This window comes from Lipophrys pholis (genome assembly GCF_963383615.2).
Source record: "Lipophrys pholis genome assembly, chromosome: 3".
Lineage (NCBI taxonomy): Eukaryota > Metazoa > Chordata > Actinopteri > Blenniiformes > Blenniidae > Lipophrys > Lipophrys pholis.
Genome location: NC_137627.1, coordinates 2,476,763 through 2,494,447, shown reverse-complemented (window position 1 = coordinate 2,494,447; position 17,685 = coordinate 2,476,763). Strand labels below are relative to the sequence as shown.

General features: G+C 40.5%; 1 protein-coding gene across 2 annotated transcripts in view; it reads right to left on the bottom strand.

Moving 5' to 3' along the window:
• Positions 1-1,743: 1,743 nt before the first annotated feature.
• LOC308107913 (glutamate receptor ionotropic, kainate 1) overlaps positions 1,744-17,685 on the bottom strand; it is a 28,676-nt gene continuing 12,734 nt past the window's right edge. The window contains exons 4-16 of one of the 2 annotated variants that reach the window (XM_080460506.1): positions 17,115-17,296; positions 16,542-16,595; positions 16,004-16,177; positions 14,430-14,573; positions 8,440-8,547; positions 7,857-7,898; positions 7,438-7,551; positions 7,136-7,339; positions 6,830-7,053; positions 5,389-5,507; positions 5,082-5,299; positions 4,366-4,591; positions 1,744-2,863 (exon numbers count right to left, since the gene is read on the bottom strand). In XM_080460506.1, the coding sequence (XP_080316632.1) occupies positions 2,574-2,863; positions 4,366-4,591; positions 5,082-5,299; positions 5,389-5,507; positions 6,830-7,053; positions 7,136-7,339; positions 7,438-7,551; positions 7,857-7,898; positions 8,440-8,547; positions 14,430-14,573; positions 16,004-16,177; positions 16,542-16,595; positions 17,115-17,296 (2,099 nt within the window). In that variant the 3' untranslated portion in view covers positions 1,744-2,573. The remainder of the gene's footprint in view (positions 2,864-4,365; positions 4,592-5,081; positions 5,300-5,388; positions 5,508-6,829; positions 7,054-7,135; positions 7,340-7,437; positions 7,552-7,856; positions 7,899-8,439; positions 8,548-14,429; positions 14,574-16,003; positions 16,178-16,541; positions 16,596-17,114; positions 17,297-17,685) is intronic. The other variant, XM_080460507.1, reaches the window with a different exon arrangement.

Genomic DNA, 17,685 nt, shown 5'->3' with positions numbered 1-17,685 from the left:
TTCCACGGTAGTTATTTAGGACGCTGCATCGGATAAACACGATGTGATTTTTATAAATTGAGTGTCCGTGCCTTCTTAAATGTGACACAAATCTGAAAATTATAGAGACAGAATCGTCAGTCTGGTTGTCGCCTGTCAGGTGCATAGATATAATTTCCTCTGAATGATTTCCCCTTTTCTGTGACAGTGAGCAGTACGCAGTGTATTTATATGAGACTGGTGTTCTGTGCAGAGTTTACCCACAGTCTGCTGTGTGCACCCCAAGTCTGGATGCTGCTGGTTTTACACTCTAGATACATACAATCCAATTCTTAATGAGAATTTAAAATGTTAAGCCTGATTGAGGTGAGGAGCGGGTTTTAGCCGACAAAGCGAAACTTGTCTCCGGGTTACGAGGAGCTGCTGTCGAAGCCCGTGAAATGTGTCTTCAGTGGAGCTGGATTTAGTGATCATCCGCTTTAATGTGGAATTCAAAGGCCATTTCTCTCCACTTTACAATTCCTTGCATTGGTAATCCATTCTCGCACACGGTTTTAAATGCGTGAATAACAATGCCGTATTGGAATGATGGGATTTTCTTTTCTTTTCTTTGCAGTCTGAGTGGTTTGCAGAACAGTTTAGTTTTTGAAAGAGGTTTTCTATAGTGTATCACTGTGTACCAATGAAATCTCCCCCGAGAAACAAACAGATCTATGAATGAAGATTCAAAACAACAACATGAAAAATGCCTTCTCAAAGCAACCCATCAAAGAAGGAAATTGAACAATCACAGCTTCCCCTGTGAAGCTGGAGGAAAAGAGTGAGTGAGCAAAAATAATCATGCTTTTATGATGAACTGGAAAATGGGAATGTTCCGAGATCCAACCGGGAAAGTGGGGCGTTTAGGAGGAGTCACTGGAATTGAATTTGACAACATGGCAGCATTTATGCAACTATACTGTGTCGCCATCCGGTAAATGTAAAGCCGGCTGATTGTGCAAAGAAACGGTGGAAACACAAGCAACCAGGAAGAGGGAAAGTTCAGACTTCCCAGTGGGAAAATGAGGATTTTAGGAGAGAGACATCTGTACCGCCCTCCAGTAAAGAAGAAGTGCTGCGCATACCAAGTTATGGTGCATTCATAAGTAAGAAGGGAGTGGGAAAGTTCTGGTGAGTTCATGAAAAACAAGAAAGTGGGAAAGTTCTCAGTTCCGTGTGGGAAGTTTAGGATCGCTCAGGGAAGCTGATTTGAGAACGTGGCAGCATTTGTTTATCTCTAGTTTGACAGGCTATTTGCATAGTTCTAATGTGTTCATGATTCACTCGGATATGGGAAATACTAACCTCCAAGTGAGAAAGTGGCAAAAATGTCGTAAAGCAAAGGCAGCAACTTCGCAGCATTCGTCCATCTATAGTTCAGTCATCCAGTGAAGAAAACCATCAATGTGTGGAAAGTCTTGGCGTGTTCGTGAGTAAGAAGTGGGAAGGTTCAGACTTCCCATTGGGAAAGTGGAAATTTAACATAATCTGATTGGATTAGCTCAGCTAATGCCTCTAAAATAAACAAACAAATCAAACTGTAATCCCCAGTGAGTGAGAACGATGTGCAGGAATAATGAACCTTACAGGCGTCATGCTGTTGACTTATATTTCTGATGAGAACGCACGCGACTTTTCTGCTTCTGAACTCTGAACTCGGACTTTCCCAACCCACGTTCCCAATTGCCTGAACTTCATCATTGGAGTGAACGAAACCACAGGAATAAAAGTTGAAGGACGTCATATTTCCACATAATTTTAGTCATTCTGAAACAATTCCAACATGACGAAACTTATATATGCATGTTCATAAATGTCATATTATACAAAAAGCAGAGAGAAAAAAAAAAGTACAGACATTAAGCAACTTCATGTTTAAAATCTTGAGGGGGGGGGGGGTACTCATTCATAAACAAACTGGAAACAACTGTCACTGAATAAATCAAAATATTTCCTTCTGGAGTACATGACTACATACAAAGGTGGTAAGTAGTGCAGTTGTATCAAAGTTTGTGTGCGCTGTAATGTAATGTAATACCAATGTAATGTAACGACATACCAGAATCCCTTCAGACAAATTGCAGTAGATCAAATCGACACGGCAGCTGAGAAGACGCATCGTCAGACGCCTCAGGTATCGTCACGGTGTGACGACGATGTTTCTTTCACACAAAACAACGTTACAAAGTTTTTGCAAAAAAAAAACAAAACTTCAAGGCCAAGATGGTCAAGTTGTCCCGATGCCAGAAGTCAGCAACCATCCGTCATCATAAGAAGGGTTTCTCATGTATCCGTCCCATCAAGACTAAAAATGTTTCTGTGCTACATTAAACCTACCGGAAACAAAAAAACTTTGCGTTTTAAAAAAAAAAAACTTATTTGTTTTGATTGTAACAATGCAGTTCAACACATTCAAACTTTTTTTTTTTAAATGTTTTTTTTTTTTTTTTTTTCTTCCGATTGGCCCAGCGATCGCTGTAGTCCTGCAAAGACGATGACAACACAAACGTGTGGTAGTTTCCCGCCGGTCCTCCAACCGAGTCCCCTCGCTCGGTTCAATACTTGTTGTGCCACTCGCACTGGCCCACACTCACCTCCTCAATGTCCAGGTTTTTTCTGGATTTGTAAATAAACTCTCCGATTGCTACGAAAACCGAGAGCACGAGTCCGGCCGCCAGCACTATAAAGATTCCCCCGATGTTCTCCACGCCCAAGGCGCTGGCCTCTTTGCTGTCCTCCTCTGGGCAGCCGTTCCCTCGCCACCATTTCTCCTTCATCATGTGCAGCTTCCCTTCTTCCTGAAGCTGCAGGATGGCGATTGTGACCTTGTCTCTGTAAGGGGAGCCTGCAAGACAAAACGTCCAGATTACAGTCACATGATTGTTTCGTTTTTTCGTTCTGCAACAGAAAAAATCTGACATTTCAATATCTTATCTTCCACAGTTAACTCCCCTCTGCTATAAAACACATAATTGCAATTATTAATTGAATTTTAAAGGTCATAGTGTTTAGTGCCATTATAAGTAATAGAAATCAGTCACTTGTTGATTATTTCTGTATGAGAAATTGTTTTTACGCTTCACAACTTCCATCAATCCATTCACCTTCACCACTTATCCTGCACGCAGAGACCAACAACCACACTCACACCTAGAGGCAATTTAGCGTCACCCATTAACCTCACATGCATGTTTTTGGACTTGTGGAAGGAAACTCACACACGGGGAGAACATGTAAACTCCACACGCCGGGCAGTACTTGAACTCGCAATCGTCTCGCTGTGAGGCGAGAGCGCTAACCACTGTGCTACCGTGCGGCCCAACTTGTATTGTTGTAATCTAAACGTTATTAATCCCTGATTTCTAAAAATTAAGTAAAAAAAAATGAGTACTTGTGTTGAGGCTTTTAAAAAAAGTAAATGCCATTTTTTAATAGTGAACCTTCGAAGGGGAAAACGCAAAACTTTCATTGCGTTCTGAGTGTCCATTACATGACAATGCTGCTGAAAATGCAACTTTCGGAAAACGTTCCCACGGCGGAACTTTCTGAAAATGGTTAGAAAACACCGTCTCCATGTAGATGGTGGACACACTGCTATTGCAACGCCAGGGCCACGTGAAATAGTTCATGCAACGGTGGCCTCCGGAGTGTCACGACTCCCAGTCCATGTTCTCCTGGGACTTGATAGTTTTATAGTTGAGGCTCACCCATAGTAGGAATCCAAATTCATCATCCGTCCACATGAAGGGCTGTGCACTCGCCATTGTTAAAATTTATAGCGTATTGTTCTCTGCTGCATGTTTGAAAACAAAAACATTCAACAGTGCCAACTAGTGGCCCAACATGACAACTACATCACTCAACATTCAGCATTTCTGCCAAACATGTTTTTCCAAACTTTGTGTAAATGTGAAACTTTTCTGATGTGGCAACGCCAAAGAAAAACAAAACCCTGCATTTTCAGAGGTTGTCGAGTAAAACGGGCCTTAAAAGAAAAAGGTTAAATAATAAAATTCTAGTTATTGTTTTAGAAGAATTGGATCCTAACATGCACACTATGTTTGACATATTTGTGTTATTAATTGATATGATTGGTGTGTGGGTATGTGGGAGTTTTTTTCCTCACAATCCGAACACATTTGGTTAATTGGTGAATTAAAATTGTCCATAGTTGTGAATCTGAATATGTTTTATTGTGTTTGTCCTGTTTATACTCCGACAATCAGCTGGGATTGACTCCAGACCCTTGAGTCAGTTTAAAGGTTACGATAGTCAAATGATACTGAATATTATAAATGACGCATTTATTGGTTAATATTGTTGCTGCATAGTTCTCTACTTTCTTACCTATTGGTGTTCCCACACCGTAGCCCTTTGAATCTATCAAGCCTCCGATCTGTGTGAGGTTGCAGTTGCGCTGGCTGATGTACTCGATGCTGGTGGACTCCATCAGGAGAGCGTAATCTGTGGTGAGGACCCTCTGAATCCCCTCCCGGTTGTTCTTCACCAGCGCCGTGTTTTTCCGGCTGCTCATGAAGGCCCACATTTTCTCATAAGTCGAGATCTTAGATTTCTGTTGAGGCAGGATCGGGATTTGCGGAAGATTAAAACAATGTTTCTTGATGAATAACAACAGCGAGTTTCAGACAGAACAGATGATTTTGACACGTCCGACATTTGTTTGTCTTCTTTGATTTATTCTGTTTAGCACTTGCAGACAAACTGCTGACTGGAACAATTATTCTGAGGCGTGGCAGGGGATGGGATGTGACAAGCCAGTGCAAATCTGTTCAAGTTTATTCAATTTCAACCATAAATCCAGATAAACTGCTGGTTGTGTGACGAGTAAAACAATAAATCCTTTGAATCTTTATGGAATAACAGCGTGCACACTGATGTATAGGAACAGACACAGACCTTCAGCCGTAAGATTCCTGCCCGACTCACTTCTGCACTGATGGATCCAAGCTGAAGGCCATCAAGCTATCTGAGCTCAGACTTGATGCTTTTGTTGGCATCCTCCCATCTAATTTGTATTTACTGCAATATTGACAGTAGGTTACCTTAAAAAAGGTCATGGTGGAGCCGTCTCTCACGGCACCGTACTCGATTTTGGTTTGCTTGGCCAGGTCGTCCGCAGAGTCGATGGGTGAGTCCATCCGCTCCACGGTGAGGAAGGCAGCCAGGTTGGCAGTGTACGAGGAGATTATGATCAGTGTGAAAAACCACCAGATCCCACCGACGATCCTCGTGGAGAGGGCTTTAGGCATCAGTTCAGACCCTGTGAGGTGTTTTAGAATCAAATAAATCATCAGAAAATGGAGTTTGCACTGTGTTTCAGCGACCATAAATTACTCGTAGTGAACATACCTTGCTGCATAAGAGCTCCAACTCCAAACCAAACACTGTTTATCAGAGTGAAGTTGTTTTCCACCACGTCTGAGTCTGGATTGCATGGGTGAGGGTTGTACCACTCGTAAGGAGTGAACCTGAAAGAGATGGATTCAACAGTCACAAATAAAGAAATAGGAAATCCATATTTTAGTGTATTAAAATCATCAATGTCTGATATGTACTCACTAATATGTGGCTCTAAGCTCATTTTGACTTGTTATTGATATCTTGATTGTGGAAAACCAGAGTTGTTTTCTGTTTAATTATTGTTTTCATTCAACAAAGCAGAAAATATATGGATTTATTCTTTCTCTAACTAAGTAAAATAAAAGATAGACGATGAAAAAAAAATTGAAGAGAATAAGAAAACTACATTAATTAATGTATAATAAAAGACAAGATAATACAATGAAATAAGTAAAATAAGATTAACAAAAAATGTAAAATAGAATAGACAATTATTTAATTAGTTAATAAATAAAATGCCAAACAGCATGCCCAGTCAAAACAGGGACATCAATGATTCCAATTTTCAAATGTGTAGTGTAATCAGAAGTTATGATAAAAAGGAATTCTTCTACAGTACTGATAAGGCAGCAACGTGTCACAACATTGTAGTCCAAGTGCCAGATGTCATCTTCAGTGGGCCAGACAGTTAAAATAGTGTCATAATAACCTTTAAATTAAAATTTTAAAGTTGTTCTTTGTTGTTGTGCAAATTTTAAACAATTACAATGGAAAATGAGTACAATCTCAACATAAAGTTAATTTTGATTAAACCTTCTGCTTAAAAATATAATGAAATGTCAAAAAATCGTCTCCTATAGAGGTTGTACTGTATTGTGTTTTTTTGGCTTTGAGCTTTCACAGCAGCATCATTTATATCTCAGCTCAAGTCTCAGTGGTGTATTGTGTCGACTCCTCAGAATAAATGTGTTTGAATGAGACTCATTGTTTTCTTTGAAACGTTTACAATTTGCTTGGTGGTTTGGCAGAACCGACTGGAGCCTTTGGCCGGCCGGTTTTGACCCACGCTTTGTTTTGACACCCCAGGACTAAGGAGTTCCCACACACAGTTGAATTGCTTGTCACATTTGTACTGAAATCCTGCATTCTGCAGATAAATATTTCAACCAATAGGAAATTTCGCAAAGTGTAAAGATTCAAAGATGTTTGTCGATTCCATTTTTTTGTATTTACATTGTCCTTATCATACATGAAAACAGTTTCATCTCCGGCTCTCATATTAAGGTACCGTGGCCTCTTGGCCAGGTCGTCATTGTTAATGAGAACTGGTTCTCATTGACTTACATGGTAAAATAAAGGTGAACTAAATGAATTAAATATACATATTAAATGTGTAGTGACAAAATTCCCATGAAGTGAAAAACATCAAAGTGAATGATGGGACTTTTACCTGGCGATGACGAAGAGCACGCAGCTGACACCGAGGCAGGCCAGCAGCACATACATCCAGATGTCAGGGGACAGCGGGTTGAGGAAGGAGAACACTCCCGGATTGGTGCCGTTGGGTTTGTGGTACAGGATGCTGATTCCCAGCGTCATGAAGGGCTTGGAGAAGTCGATCACCTTTTCCCTCACATACGTGATAGTCAGCGGGGCGACAGCAAGGTCGGCGACCTGACACAGGACCGAACCACGATGAGCTCAGGCAGTCGATCACCGATTACTGCCACTGGTAAACCGATCGGTCGGTACTCACGTGGTCGATGAGCTCTCGCACCATGCCGTTCCACTCCCCCTTGTCGTTCTGAGCTCCGTATTTTCCGTCTGACACCAGTTTGACCTCGTAGGAGAAGCCCAGGATGTTGGAGAGCTCCTTGAGCAAATCGAGGCAGTAACCCTCGAAGCGGTCGTTTCCGTACAGCGGCTTATCGGATTTCTTGTACATGACATACGGATTTTCCTGAAAACAGGAATAGGCTCATTATTGTAGCTCATTAGAAGTATGATATGTCTGCGTCAATGCTCACTGACAAGGATTCTTTTTACTTCTCTTCATACCAGAATAGTCGTGACAATGAGGGTCCTATTGGCCATCGAGTCTGTGACGTTGGTGGACGAATCTTTGTTGATTTCTGTTAAATTGAGGCCTGTTTGGGAGTTCCACACGCCAATCTGTGGAGAATCAAACAACTATTTAACTGCACTGATTGGACAAGAAGCATGTGAGGTTGCTTTTGCATGATCAAGAGAAGAAATGCAGAGAAAGGAAGCACGAGGAGGAAATATTTGCTTTGGAAAACCAAACAGATGAGAGATTCATGAAAGGAACAATAAGAGGAGGAGAGCACAAAACACAAGCTTTCCCTCCCCACCTGTACCTGAACCAATTTTAATGAAAGAGGGGAAAGACATCAGGAAGAGCAAATTGTCGAGCGTCAATGCTCCGTCAGTCTGCCGAGGCAGCTCAAAGTACAGACCTTTTTCCACACTTTATTCAGGCGGCTGTTGCCCGCGATTGTCTTGCAAAAATAATAAAGAGAAAGCATTTTAATTACAGAGCCCTGGACTCGAACGTAGCTTCAGCAATGATGGCGAACGCTGGCTTTAAGGAAAACGTGGACAAAAAAACCTCTTATAATTTCAAGTTTGACTTCCAGCTATGTTAACTTGAGTTTAATTTCTTTGTAGTTATGATACCATGAGCAGATAACAGGCTTCTTAATGACCTGCCAAAACTAAAAGCAGCATTGTCAATGTGATTAAAGAAACATCCGCTAACTTATGAGTCGAAAAAAGACAGTTACAAGTTATCTGAAAGAGCAATGTGTCTAAGCAGTTCGAAAAGTTCCTTCTTTGAGGCATAATTAGGACACTACTTATCAGGGGTTCTGTATTTCTCAGTGAAATTATTCCGTATATTGTCATCTTCCTGCAACTTAAGGATAGAATAAGTTTGCAATGACCTTGTTTGGGTGTATTCATCCCACTCTGCTCTGTATTATGTGAATGTCCACTATTCTGGCCTGCATGGACGGTGTAGTGGTGGGTCAGATGGTTCACCTTCTCCAAGCCGTCCTCCTTCAGGCTGATGACGTCTAAATCAAATTCTTTCCGCAGGCCGTCCGTCTTGTTTATAATTATTTGTCCCGTCAGGCCGTTCCATTGTGCCTGTGGCAGGGCGAGGGCAGAAAACACAAGCAGAGAATCAGTTTATATTGTCATATACATGAATGCAAAATCAAGCAGAGGCCTGGAAAACAGGGGAACATCTCCTAAGAGATGAATTATTGATGAGTTCTCTATCAAGCAAGAATGCCGACAAAAGGCTTGCTGCATCTTAATGGATATTTTTGCATTTTCTGGATCCTCTGTGGAGGTATTAAGTGTCTCTGAGAGCGTATCGTGGTGGCCACTGATGTAAATGGAGCAGGCAGGCCTGGCCTGGGTCTCAGAGCGGAGCAGTGGGTGGGCAGCGGTGCTCGGAGACATCTGAAACCGGTTCATAATGAAGTGAGCCCAGCTGAATAACAGCCCAGCATAATCTCTATTACACAGAGCTCAGGCTAATGAAGGAACTCAGAAACCAGTTTCTATATGAGAAGACCCAGAACCACATGGTTTCAGATTTTCTTTGGCACCAAATTCAGTCTACTAATTTAACTAATCAGCTATAGTCATCTCTAAAGTGGGAGTGCTGCATCCCAATCAAACAATAAATAAAGTCCCATTAATAAAAGATAGGCTTCCATTACAACTAAAAGCATGCTGTTTCCTATTGATATATTATCACTAAAAGCTGGCTCACTTAGGATAATCCTCATAAATACTTGCATCACTCTGGTACCGTGGTATACAGACAAAGAAAAGTGTGACCTCATCATTTATAGAGGAGTTCTCTTAACGCAACACTGCAGCGGATCGCTATTGGTCTGCTTGTATGATTAAAACTTATTGATGGCATCTGCTGGAGCAAATTCCAGCTGAAGAGGGGTGAAGCCCGTGTGCAATTATCCTCAAGCACAGGTTTCTGGATTGTGGGAGGAAACTGCAGTGCCCAGAGGAAACCCCCCACACACAGGAAGAACATGCAAACTCGTGGACTCAAAACCAGGGACTCAAAACCAGGGATCGCTTCATAGCAAGTAGGCTGACCACTACACCACCATACCTTCTATAAACTGTCATAAAGGAAGGTGTAGAGCAGACTACAACAACCAATAATGTAATAATTTTGGCCAAACTGAATGGAATAAAGCCAATAAATGGTAAATGGATTCACCCTTTCACACACCAATGAAGGCAGCACTAAGACACGACCAGCAGAGCCACAGCCGCCTTATACCGAACATAACACCATGGCAATAATGTAATGACTATCCCCTCCACTACACCTATTTTTAATGAGTAAACTGCAAAAAGCCATTATTTCCAAGAAATGCAGCCCCCATTATGCATTATTACATTATTAGAAATATTATATCTTGAAAGGATTTTTTTAGAACGCTACTCCAGTCATGTGTTATCTTATTACATCATTGAAATAAAATGTTATTATGATAATGGCTCAAATATCCGATTACACTGTGGGAAGTTATTATCATATGGGCTTTACTTCATTGAAAAGTGTCAAAATTAATACATTATTTGCAGGTTTTCTCTGCCTTCTTCCTTCTACACTGGAAGGCTCTCTTCCTTCCTGTATAGAGTTTGCCTGTTCTCCCTGGTCCTCCTCCCGCAATCCAAACACGTAATGACCCTGAATTGTTAAAATATTAAGAGTCCCTCTACATCAGCCCTGTGATGGTCTGGTAACCTGTCAAGGTCGTAATGTGCCCTTCACTGAATGTCAGCCAGCATAGACTCCATCTTCCATCATCCCCGCTCAGATAAATCGGACAGAAAGATGAGAGGATGAATAATCTGTGTTACTAATTTATTCAATACAGAATACACTGGACCAGTGGGTTTCAAGGTCTGCTTTGGCCAGAAAGTTTCAAGTGGAGGTAAAACAGCAAGAAATGCAAATCTGTGTGTCATGGGAAGGATTTTTCCCGGCATAATTTATTTAATTTTTTTAAAATTTTGAGCAAAATTACAATAGAAAGAAATACACTGACAGTAAAAGTAATGATACTTTCATTAAAACGCAGAGAAAATATAATTTATTGTAAACGACCAGATACGCTTTAGTGTACGTGTAAAGATTCCCTGCTGACCATAACTAGTAAAAGAATTGTCGTTTTTATTGCTTAAAATTTCAAAGAAAACATTAGAAATATATAAATAAATAAAAATTCTCGAGTCGAAAGCTAGTTACCTCGTTGCTGTCAGACTAGCCTCAGGATGAGTTTGTAAAAACGCCCATAATGCAACAGCTGTAGAGGAAGTTTGGGGATTTCATTGTATTTTACACCTTGAGGTTTCATTAAAATTGGCTTTATGTTGAGATTGTTGTCATTTTCCATAGTAATTGTTTGGTTTTGTGAAAATAGCATACATTTTCATCCCTTATACTCTGCGCCACAACAAAGATATACTCTAAATCTTAAATTTAAATATTATTATGGCACTATTTTACTGGGCTGTATGTGGCCCCTGAACTAAAATGGATTTATTAACAATCAATAAACGAAAGCAAACCAAACAAACTTGTATGGCCTTTTTATGTCGATCTTTCAGTCAACAAACAGAAAGTTACGTCAGAAAGCTTGCAGGTGAAAATAATTCTATGAATTCTTCTGAAACCAGAATAAATACATCCTGAACCATCATATGAGCAGTAAGCAATAAAACTGAATTGGATCTGATGTAATTTTTATGTAAAGTTGTGACCTGCGTCATTTTAAATTGCAAAGCAGTTTACAGAATGAAAAAAAAAAAAAACACATGTTGAGAAATGAAAACGCAGCTGTTGGAGTCCAGATTAAACCTGATCACATCCCTTTCTAATGTAAAGATCTGTGGAGGGTTACTGGGTATCACTTGGTGAAGTTGCTGTTTGATTAGACTGCTTCACGGTCTTACTGCTCACATCTGTGAGACCTGCTTTACCCCTGATCCCAGATTGATTCTTCTCATTAACTCTCCTCTCAAATCCTCACCAATCGAAAGTGTCCCGGTCTCCATCATGTGTCAGAAGCGTCATTGTGCATGGATCTTCCTCGATTGGAATTTCCAGATGATGCAGAGGATAAAGAGTGAGATTTAGATGCGCGGCTGACAGAAACGTCGCTGCCACTGAAAATCGATGAACAGAAGACGAAAGACTTCACACACTGCACCTGATTTTATTTATCTGAATTCTTCATGAAACTTTAACTTGGTAGATTATTGGACATATCAGTCATCGCTGCAGGTGATTATTATTCAGATTCAGTGAAGGAGAACAGAGCCACAATGGAGTCGTTGTCCTGCTCAAGGACACTTCCCATAACTCCAGCAGATCAGAGCGACACCCACAGTCCTCAAGGAGCATTTAGACAACTGCTGGTAGGTTCAACCAAAAAATGTAAAGCTCGTGTTTTTATGATTGCAAAAGCGTTTTTCACCTCGTGTGATTTCCAATCACATAATCAGATTCGCTTTAGAGACGTGTGTAAATAGATTACAGGAGTAGGGTGGTATTGTGGATGAGGCCTGTCAAGAAAGTGATGAACAAAAGTACACCGAAATACACAGCGGTGAAAAGAAGAAATAAAATGAAAGAGGTTGAAAAAAAAAAAAGACAGATCAAGCTTTGTCAAATCAAACATACCACTCTTCACAACAATCAATCATTAAAGTTTTCTCATCGAACTTCACTGCAATGTACTGCTCATATCGTTCAGTATATATAGTGCATTGTATGATTCAAAGTATTTTATTCTCCCTTGTATGTCTCATGAATGTATATGCAGTGTCGAGCAACTCATTCAAATACCCTTATATATATATATATATACAGTATATATATATATATATATACATACACATATATATACATATATATACATACATACATACATACATACATACATACATACATACATACATACATACATACATACATACATACATACATACATACATACAAAAATGTGTGTGTGTGTATACACACACACACACACACAGTATATATATATATATATATACATACACATATATATACATACATACATACATACATACATACATACATACATACATACATACATACATACATACATACATACATACATACATACATACATACATACATACAAAAATGTGTGTGTGTGTATACACACACACACACACACACACACACACACACACACATATATATATATATATATATATATATATATATATATATATATATATATATATATATATAAATAAGCCCCTTAGCTCCCTGCTTTCTTCTGTGCATTGACACTGATGACTGCCCCAAAAAGGTATATATTATGGGAATTAAAAACACTGGCTAGGAGCATAATGTGTATATTATTTTTTGTAAATGAGCTGAACGTGGAAAGAATCCACAAGTTCATCCCTTTTAAACAAATGCACGGTAATAAAAAACCAATGCACAAGATGATATAGGATCAGGATGGCATGTTTATCGAGTAGAAGACGGAGTGTGGAGCAACACACAGTTAATCACCACCGTAGCAGAAAATCACGTTTCAAACCCCAACATGTTTATGTAAAAATACTGATGTAATTACAGCCAATATCTGCTGGGGTTGTACAGCTGAGACGCTCATTTATTCACACTGGGCTCTCTGGGCTCTTTTGGCTTTGCAGGAGTTTAGTCAATAGTCCTCAACCCCGCCTGAAAAGCTCATTGGTCAAAAAAAATAACATTTAATTAGAGTCCGCAAATCTAGTGAGAAAAGCAATTAAAGTTACGTTAATATATCTAAGTATAGATGAGAAAGTCACTTTCCACAGTTTAAAGGAGGCAATTACTGCAGGAGAGACAGCGCGAGCAGCTGGCTGCACACTGAGAGTGATGAAGTCTGTAAATCTATAACTGTGGTCAACCACATGACGTAATCTTCGTTTTTCTTCTCCTGTTTATTCATCCACAGCTGTCAGAGTCATACTTCTTGCAGGAGTTTGTTTGTTTGTTTGTTTGTTTGTTTGTTTGTTTGTTTGTTTGTTTGTTTGTTTGTTTGTTTGTTTGTTTGTTTGTTTGGCATCTAGAGGATCAAACCTAAACTGATACTTGATTCCGTTCATTCGTTTTCTTATCCTCCTCATGAAAACTCTGGTTTCCTTCCACGGTGCAAAGAAATCTGTATGAAGGTGATCTCTGTGACTCTGAATTGCCTCTGGGTGTGAACGCATATGTGGGCAATTGTGTTTACCCCGTGTTGAATGGAGTATTTGGCATACAAGAGGTTAAAAAGGTTAAAACCTATGTCTTCTCTAAATGGTTAGCTCTCAAGAGCATCCATTTATACATTCAGCAAATCGAATGAACACAAGGCATAACAATTGCACATGGATGGATGGATGGATGGATGGATGGACTGATGGATGGATGGATGGATGGATGGATGGATGGATGGATGGATGGATGGATGGATGGACTGATGGATGGACTGATGGACGGATGGACGGATGGATGGACGGATGGATGGATGGACGGATGGATGGGTGGATGGATGGACTGATGGATGGATGGATGGATGGATGGATGGATGGATGGATGGATGGATGGATGGATGGATGGATGGATGGACTGATGGACTGATGGATGGATGGACTGATGGACTGATGGATGGATAGATGGATGGACGGATGGATGGATGGATAGATGGATGGATGGATGGATGGACGGATGGATGGACGGATGGATGGATGATGGACTGATGGACTGATGGACTGATGGATGGATGGATGGATGGATGGATTGATGGACTGATGAATGGAGTGATGGATGGATGGACGGATGGACGGATGGATGGATGGATGGATGGATGGATGGATGGATGGATGGATGGATGGATGGACGGATGGATGGACGGATGGATGGATGGATGCCGCGTGCCAGCTGTTGCGCATCATTAAAGCAAACTCACATCTTTGAGCATGTTCATGAATCGTGATCCGAAGCGCCAGGGTTTGTGTCGGTGGCACTGCAGGGAGCTGACGGTGATCTGGGCGGTGCGCTGCGAGGCAGCAGCCACCATGTAGACGGCGTCGTACATCAGAGCCGCCTCCGTCTGAAACAGAAACCAGATCATTATCGCTCATCACTGGGGGAATCACAGATCTCGCGTCATGCACTCATCACATCGGGGCTGGTGGTGCGTGCATCCGCCACCGCGCCATGCGCGCTCTTAAACAAAGCCAGACAAAATAAAAATAAAAAATACAGTTTCCATTTCATGAACTCCATACAGAGCAATCAAGCAGGAAATCACAATCAGTCACACAGTGCACAATTTGGTCTGCAATTTTATTTAAAGCAGCTTTCTGATTGTACACACAATCAGAAGGGAACATGGCGGATTGCTTAATGCCGACTCAAGTGCTTGCAATGAGATATACGTAATTTCTTTGAACGTCTTGTGCAGCATCGTAGAATAGTCTTTTCTTCATACTCTTGCATGCTCACTTTCAGAGTTTTACTTATTGTGTAACAACATGCAAAAAAGAGGCTGGTCGCCCAGGAAGTCTTGATTGGTTGATAGATTTAGGAGCTTTAAACCTGCTGAATTTATCACTTAACTTCATACTGATTTCCTGTGTTTGTTAGTACGTTGCTGCCAACATAATGGAAACAGTCCACTCACAAAGCTTCAGGAAAACAAAAGAACAATAATTGCTTTGTCATCTTGGTTTTCTATTCCGTTAATCTCTTTTTCTGTCGTTTTCTTTCTTCATAGATAATTTATAATAGAAACTTTTGCTTCCACTGTATTTCAATATTAGGCATCTGATAGTGCTGGAAGCTGCTCATCATGAAAATCTCATTTTGGTTTATTTGTGTAAATATAAGCTCTATAAATATGGAACGATTTATCAAGGTTTTATTTTATTTTTTTAACGAAAAAAAATCTAAAGATTAAAAATTTTAAAAAAACTGATAAAATTCATGAATCTATACATCGGTAAACAATATTTCATTTAGTGAAACCCATTGGAAATCCTCTCATTCAGTCCAGTTACTATTTGGTTTGAGGTGAAATGATTCATTCATTAACGACGAGGAAGTTAAAAAGTTTTTAACTTTTTACTCCGAAAAAAAATGCATTTGAACGTCAGCCAATTCAGAACACCAAATTAAAAGTGCTTTATCTACAACATGATAAATAACATTTCCTTAATGCTGCTTTCTGGAGTAAAACACATTTTATTGCGGAATAGGTGCAAACAGATGGACCTCATTAGCTTAAGGATGATATTGATTTTACAAGCATCGTTTCTAATGTGTTGGTCCTCATGAGAGACGACAGCGTCGCTGTTCAGTCGTCTGCAGACTTTTATGGTGAAATCTTGTGGAAATTCTCATCTGGCTTCCTGAACATCCTTCAAGGTTAGAAAAGTGGTTCCCAACTTTTGTTTCCCACTTGGAGTCCCCGAGATGGCCTCTAAGAATGACCGTGGATCCTTTCTCTGATCTGTGATGTGTTCGTTAGGTGGAACTCACCGTCATCATCCCCTCCATCATCCCGGTCTCAGCCTTGGACGGAGCCTGCAGTCGCTCCATGGCCCACCTCTCCACCACCGAGGCCACCTGAGGATTGTCGATGTTGAGCAGTCTGAACCCCGTCATGTTGACCCCGCTGTAGCGGTACGGCTCCAGGTCAAGGGCGAAGAGGTCCTTCGGGGATTCAAGAGTAATGCCATCAGTGCAAATTACATGGGATTCCTGCTCGCAGGACGGCAGCCAGGGTTAAAGGGAGACTTGATTAAAACAGCAGAACAATATAACGCGTAACGCTGTGGAATGATGCCAAGGGCACCGAACACATCCAGCAGTCTTATTATGAAACAAACCACAGATGTTTGAGCTTATCTGCATAATCTTTACTTAACCGGATCTCTAGGTGAACACATACACACACACACATGCACGCACATTAGGATAGAATTAATTAAGACAATGTAAAGTGATTTATGTGACACATTTCTTCCTTTGCATCTTTCACAGGAGCGTTAAAACAAAACACTGAGTGTTTTCTTACCAGTGTGGTGAAAAAGAAGTGATAATATTCGGTCATCATTCCCATGGACAAGATCTAAGCGGGATGAGAGGTGCAAGTTTAGGGTTTTCAGAGTTTCACTGCAGCCAGAATAACCAATCTCCAGATCTACCAGATCTACATCCACAGTCAATGACTTCTGCAACTCAGACACCCCGTCCATTTAATGAACTCTCCCATTGCGCATCGTTTGCATGGGTTGCTTTAACAAGCACCCGAGCAAATATATGTCAGTTTGCCCATGTTAGCCGAGTGTCTCCAATTAATCTTCTGTGCAGTTTGCCTCTGAATGTGTACGTCTGGCTTGGAAATGAGCTCTGCTTGGATTTGGGAACGAACATAGGATTTCTGAAGGGGATGGAATTTGACTAATCTCGCACGTAGTGAATATTAAAACCCAACGCAATGCAAACCCGAAAAAATAACATGGAGACTATGTCCTATTGAGAAATCCAAATGGGATTTTAAGAGACTGCATTACATTTCTTAAGTGTGACGTTCAGGAGTTTAGCCTGATGGACAATGACTTGAGTCCAGAATGAGCTGTTGGTTCACCTGTTTGAGAACATCAGCCGAGGTCTGGTAGGAGCAGTCAAAGATGACGTAAAACTCCTTCCCCTTCTTCATCTCCTTCAACAGCGGCCGGGCGTCTTTACTTCCTGTAGGCAGCTGGCGGATCTTGATTTTGATGCTGTACCTGGATGGAGCTTTGATTAGCTCCTGCAGACGAATCAGTCCTTCAGTTTGAAGAAGAGAAAAACAACCATCAGGAAGGGTTAACGGCTTCAATAACTACATGTTAAATATGGTTTTCTAATGTCGCTGTTGGGGAAAAAAATTTTTTTCAATCTGATTTGATTATTTTGGGATTTTACATTGTTTTTGTTGCTTTCTGCGTCACAGTTTAGAGACTATGAAGGTTTGACATTTGTTCTGCTTCAGGAAGCTTCATTTCTTTTATGCCATCTTATTGCATTTTTACTGATTGTGTTTTATTCTTTGATAAGATGGTTTCCTGTCTTACACAATCAATAGCAAATATCCATACATCCATCCATCCATCCATCCATCCATCCATCCATCCATCCATCCATCCATCCATCCACCCATCCATCCATCCATCCAT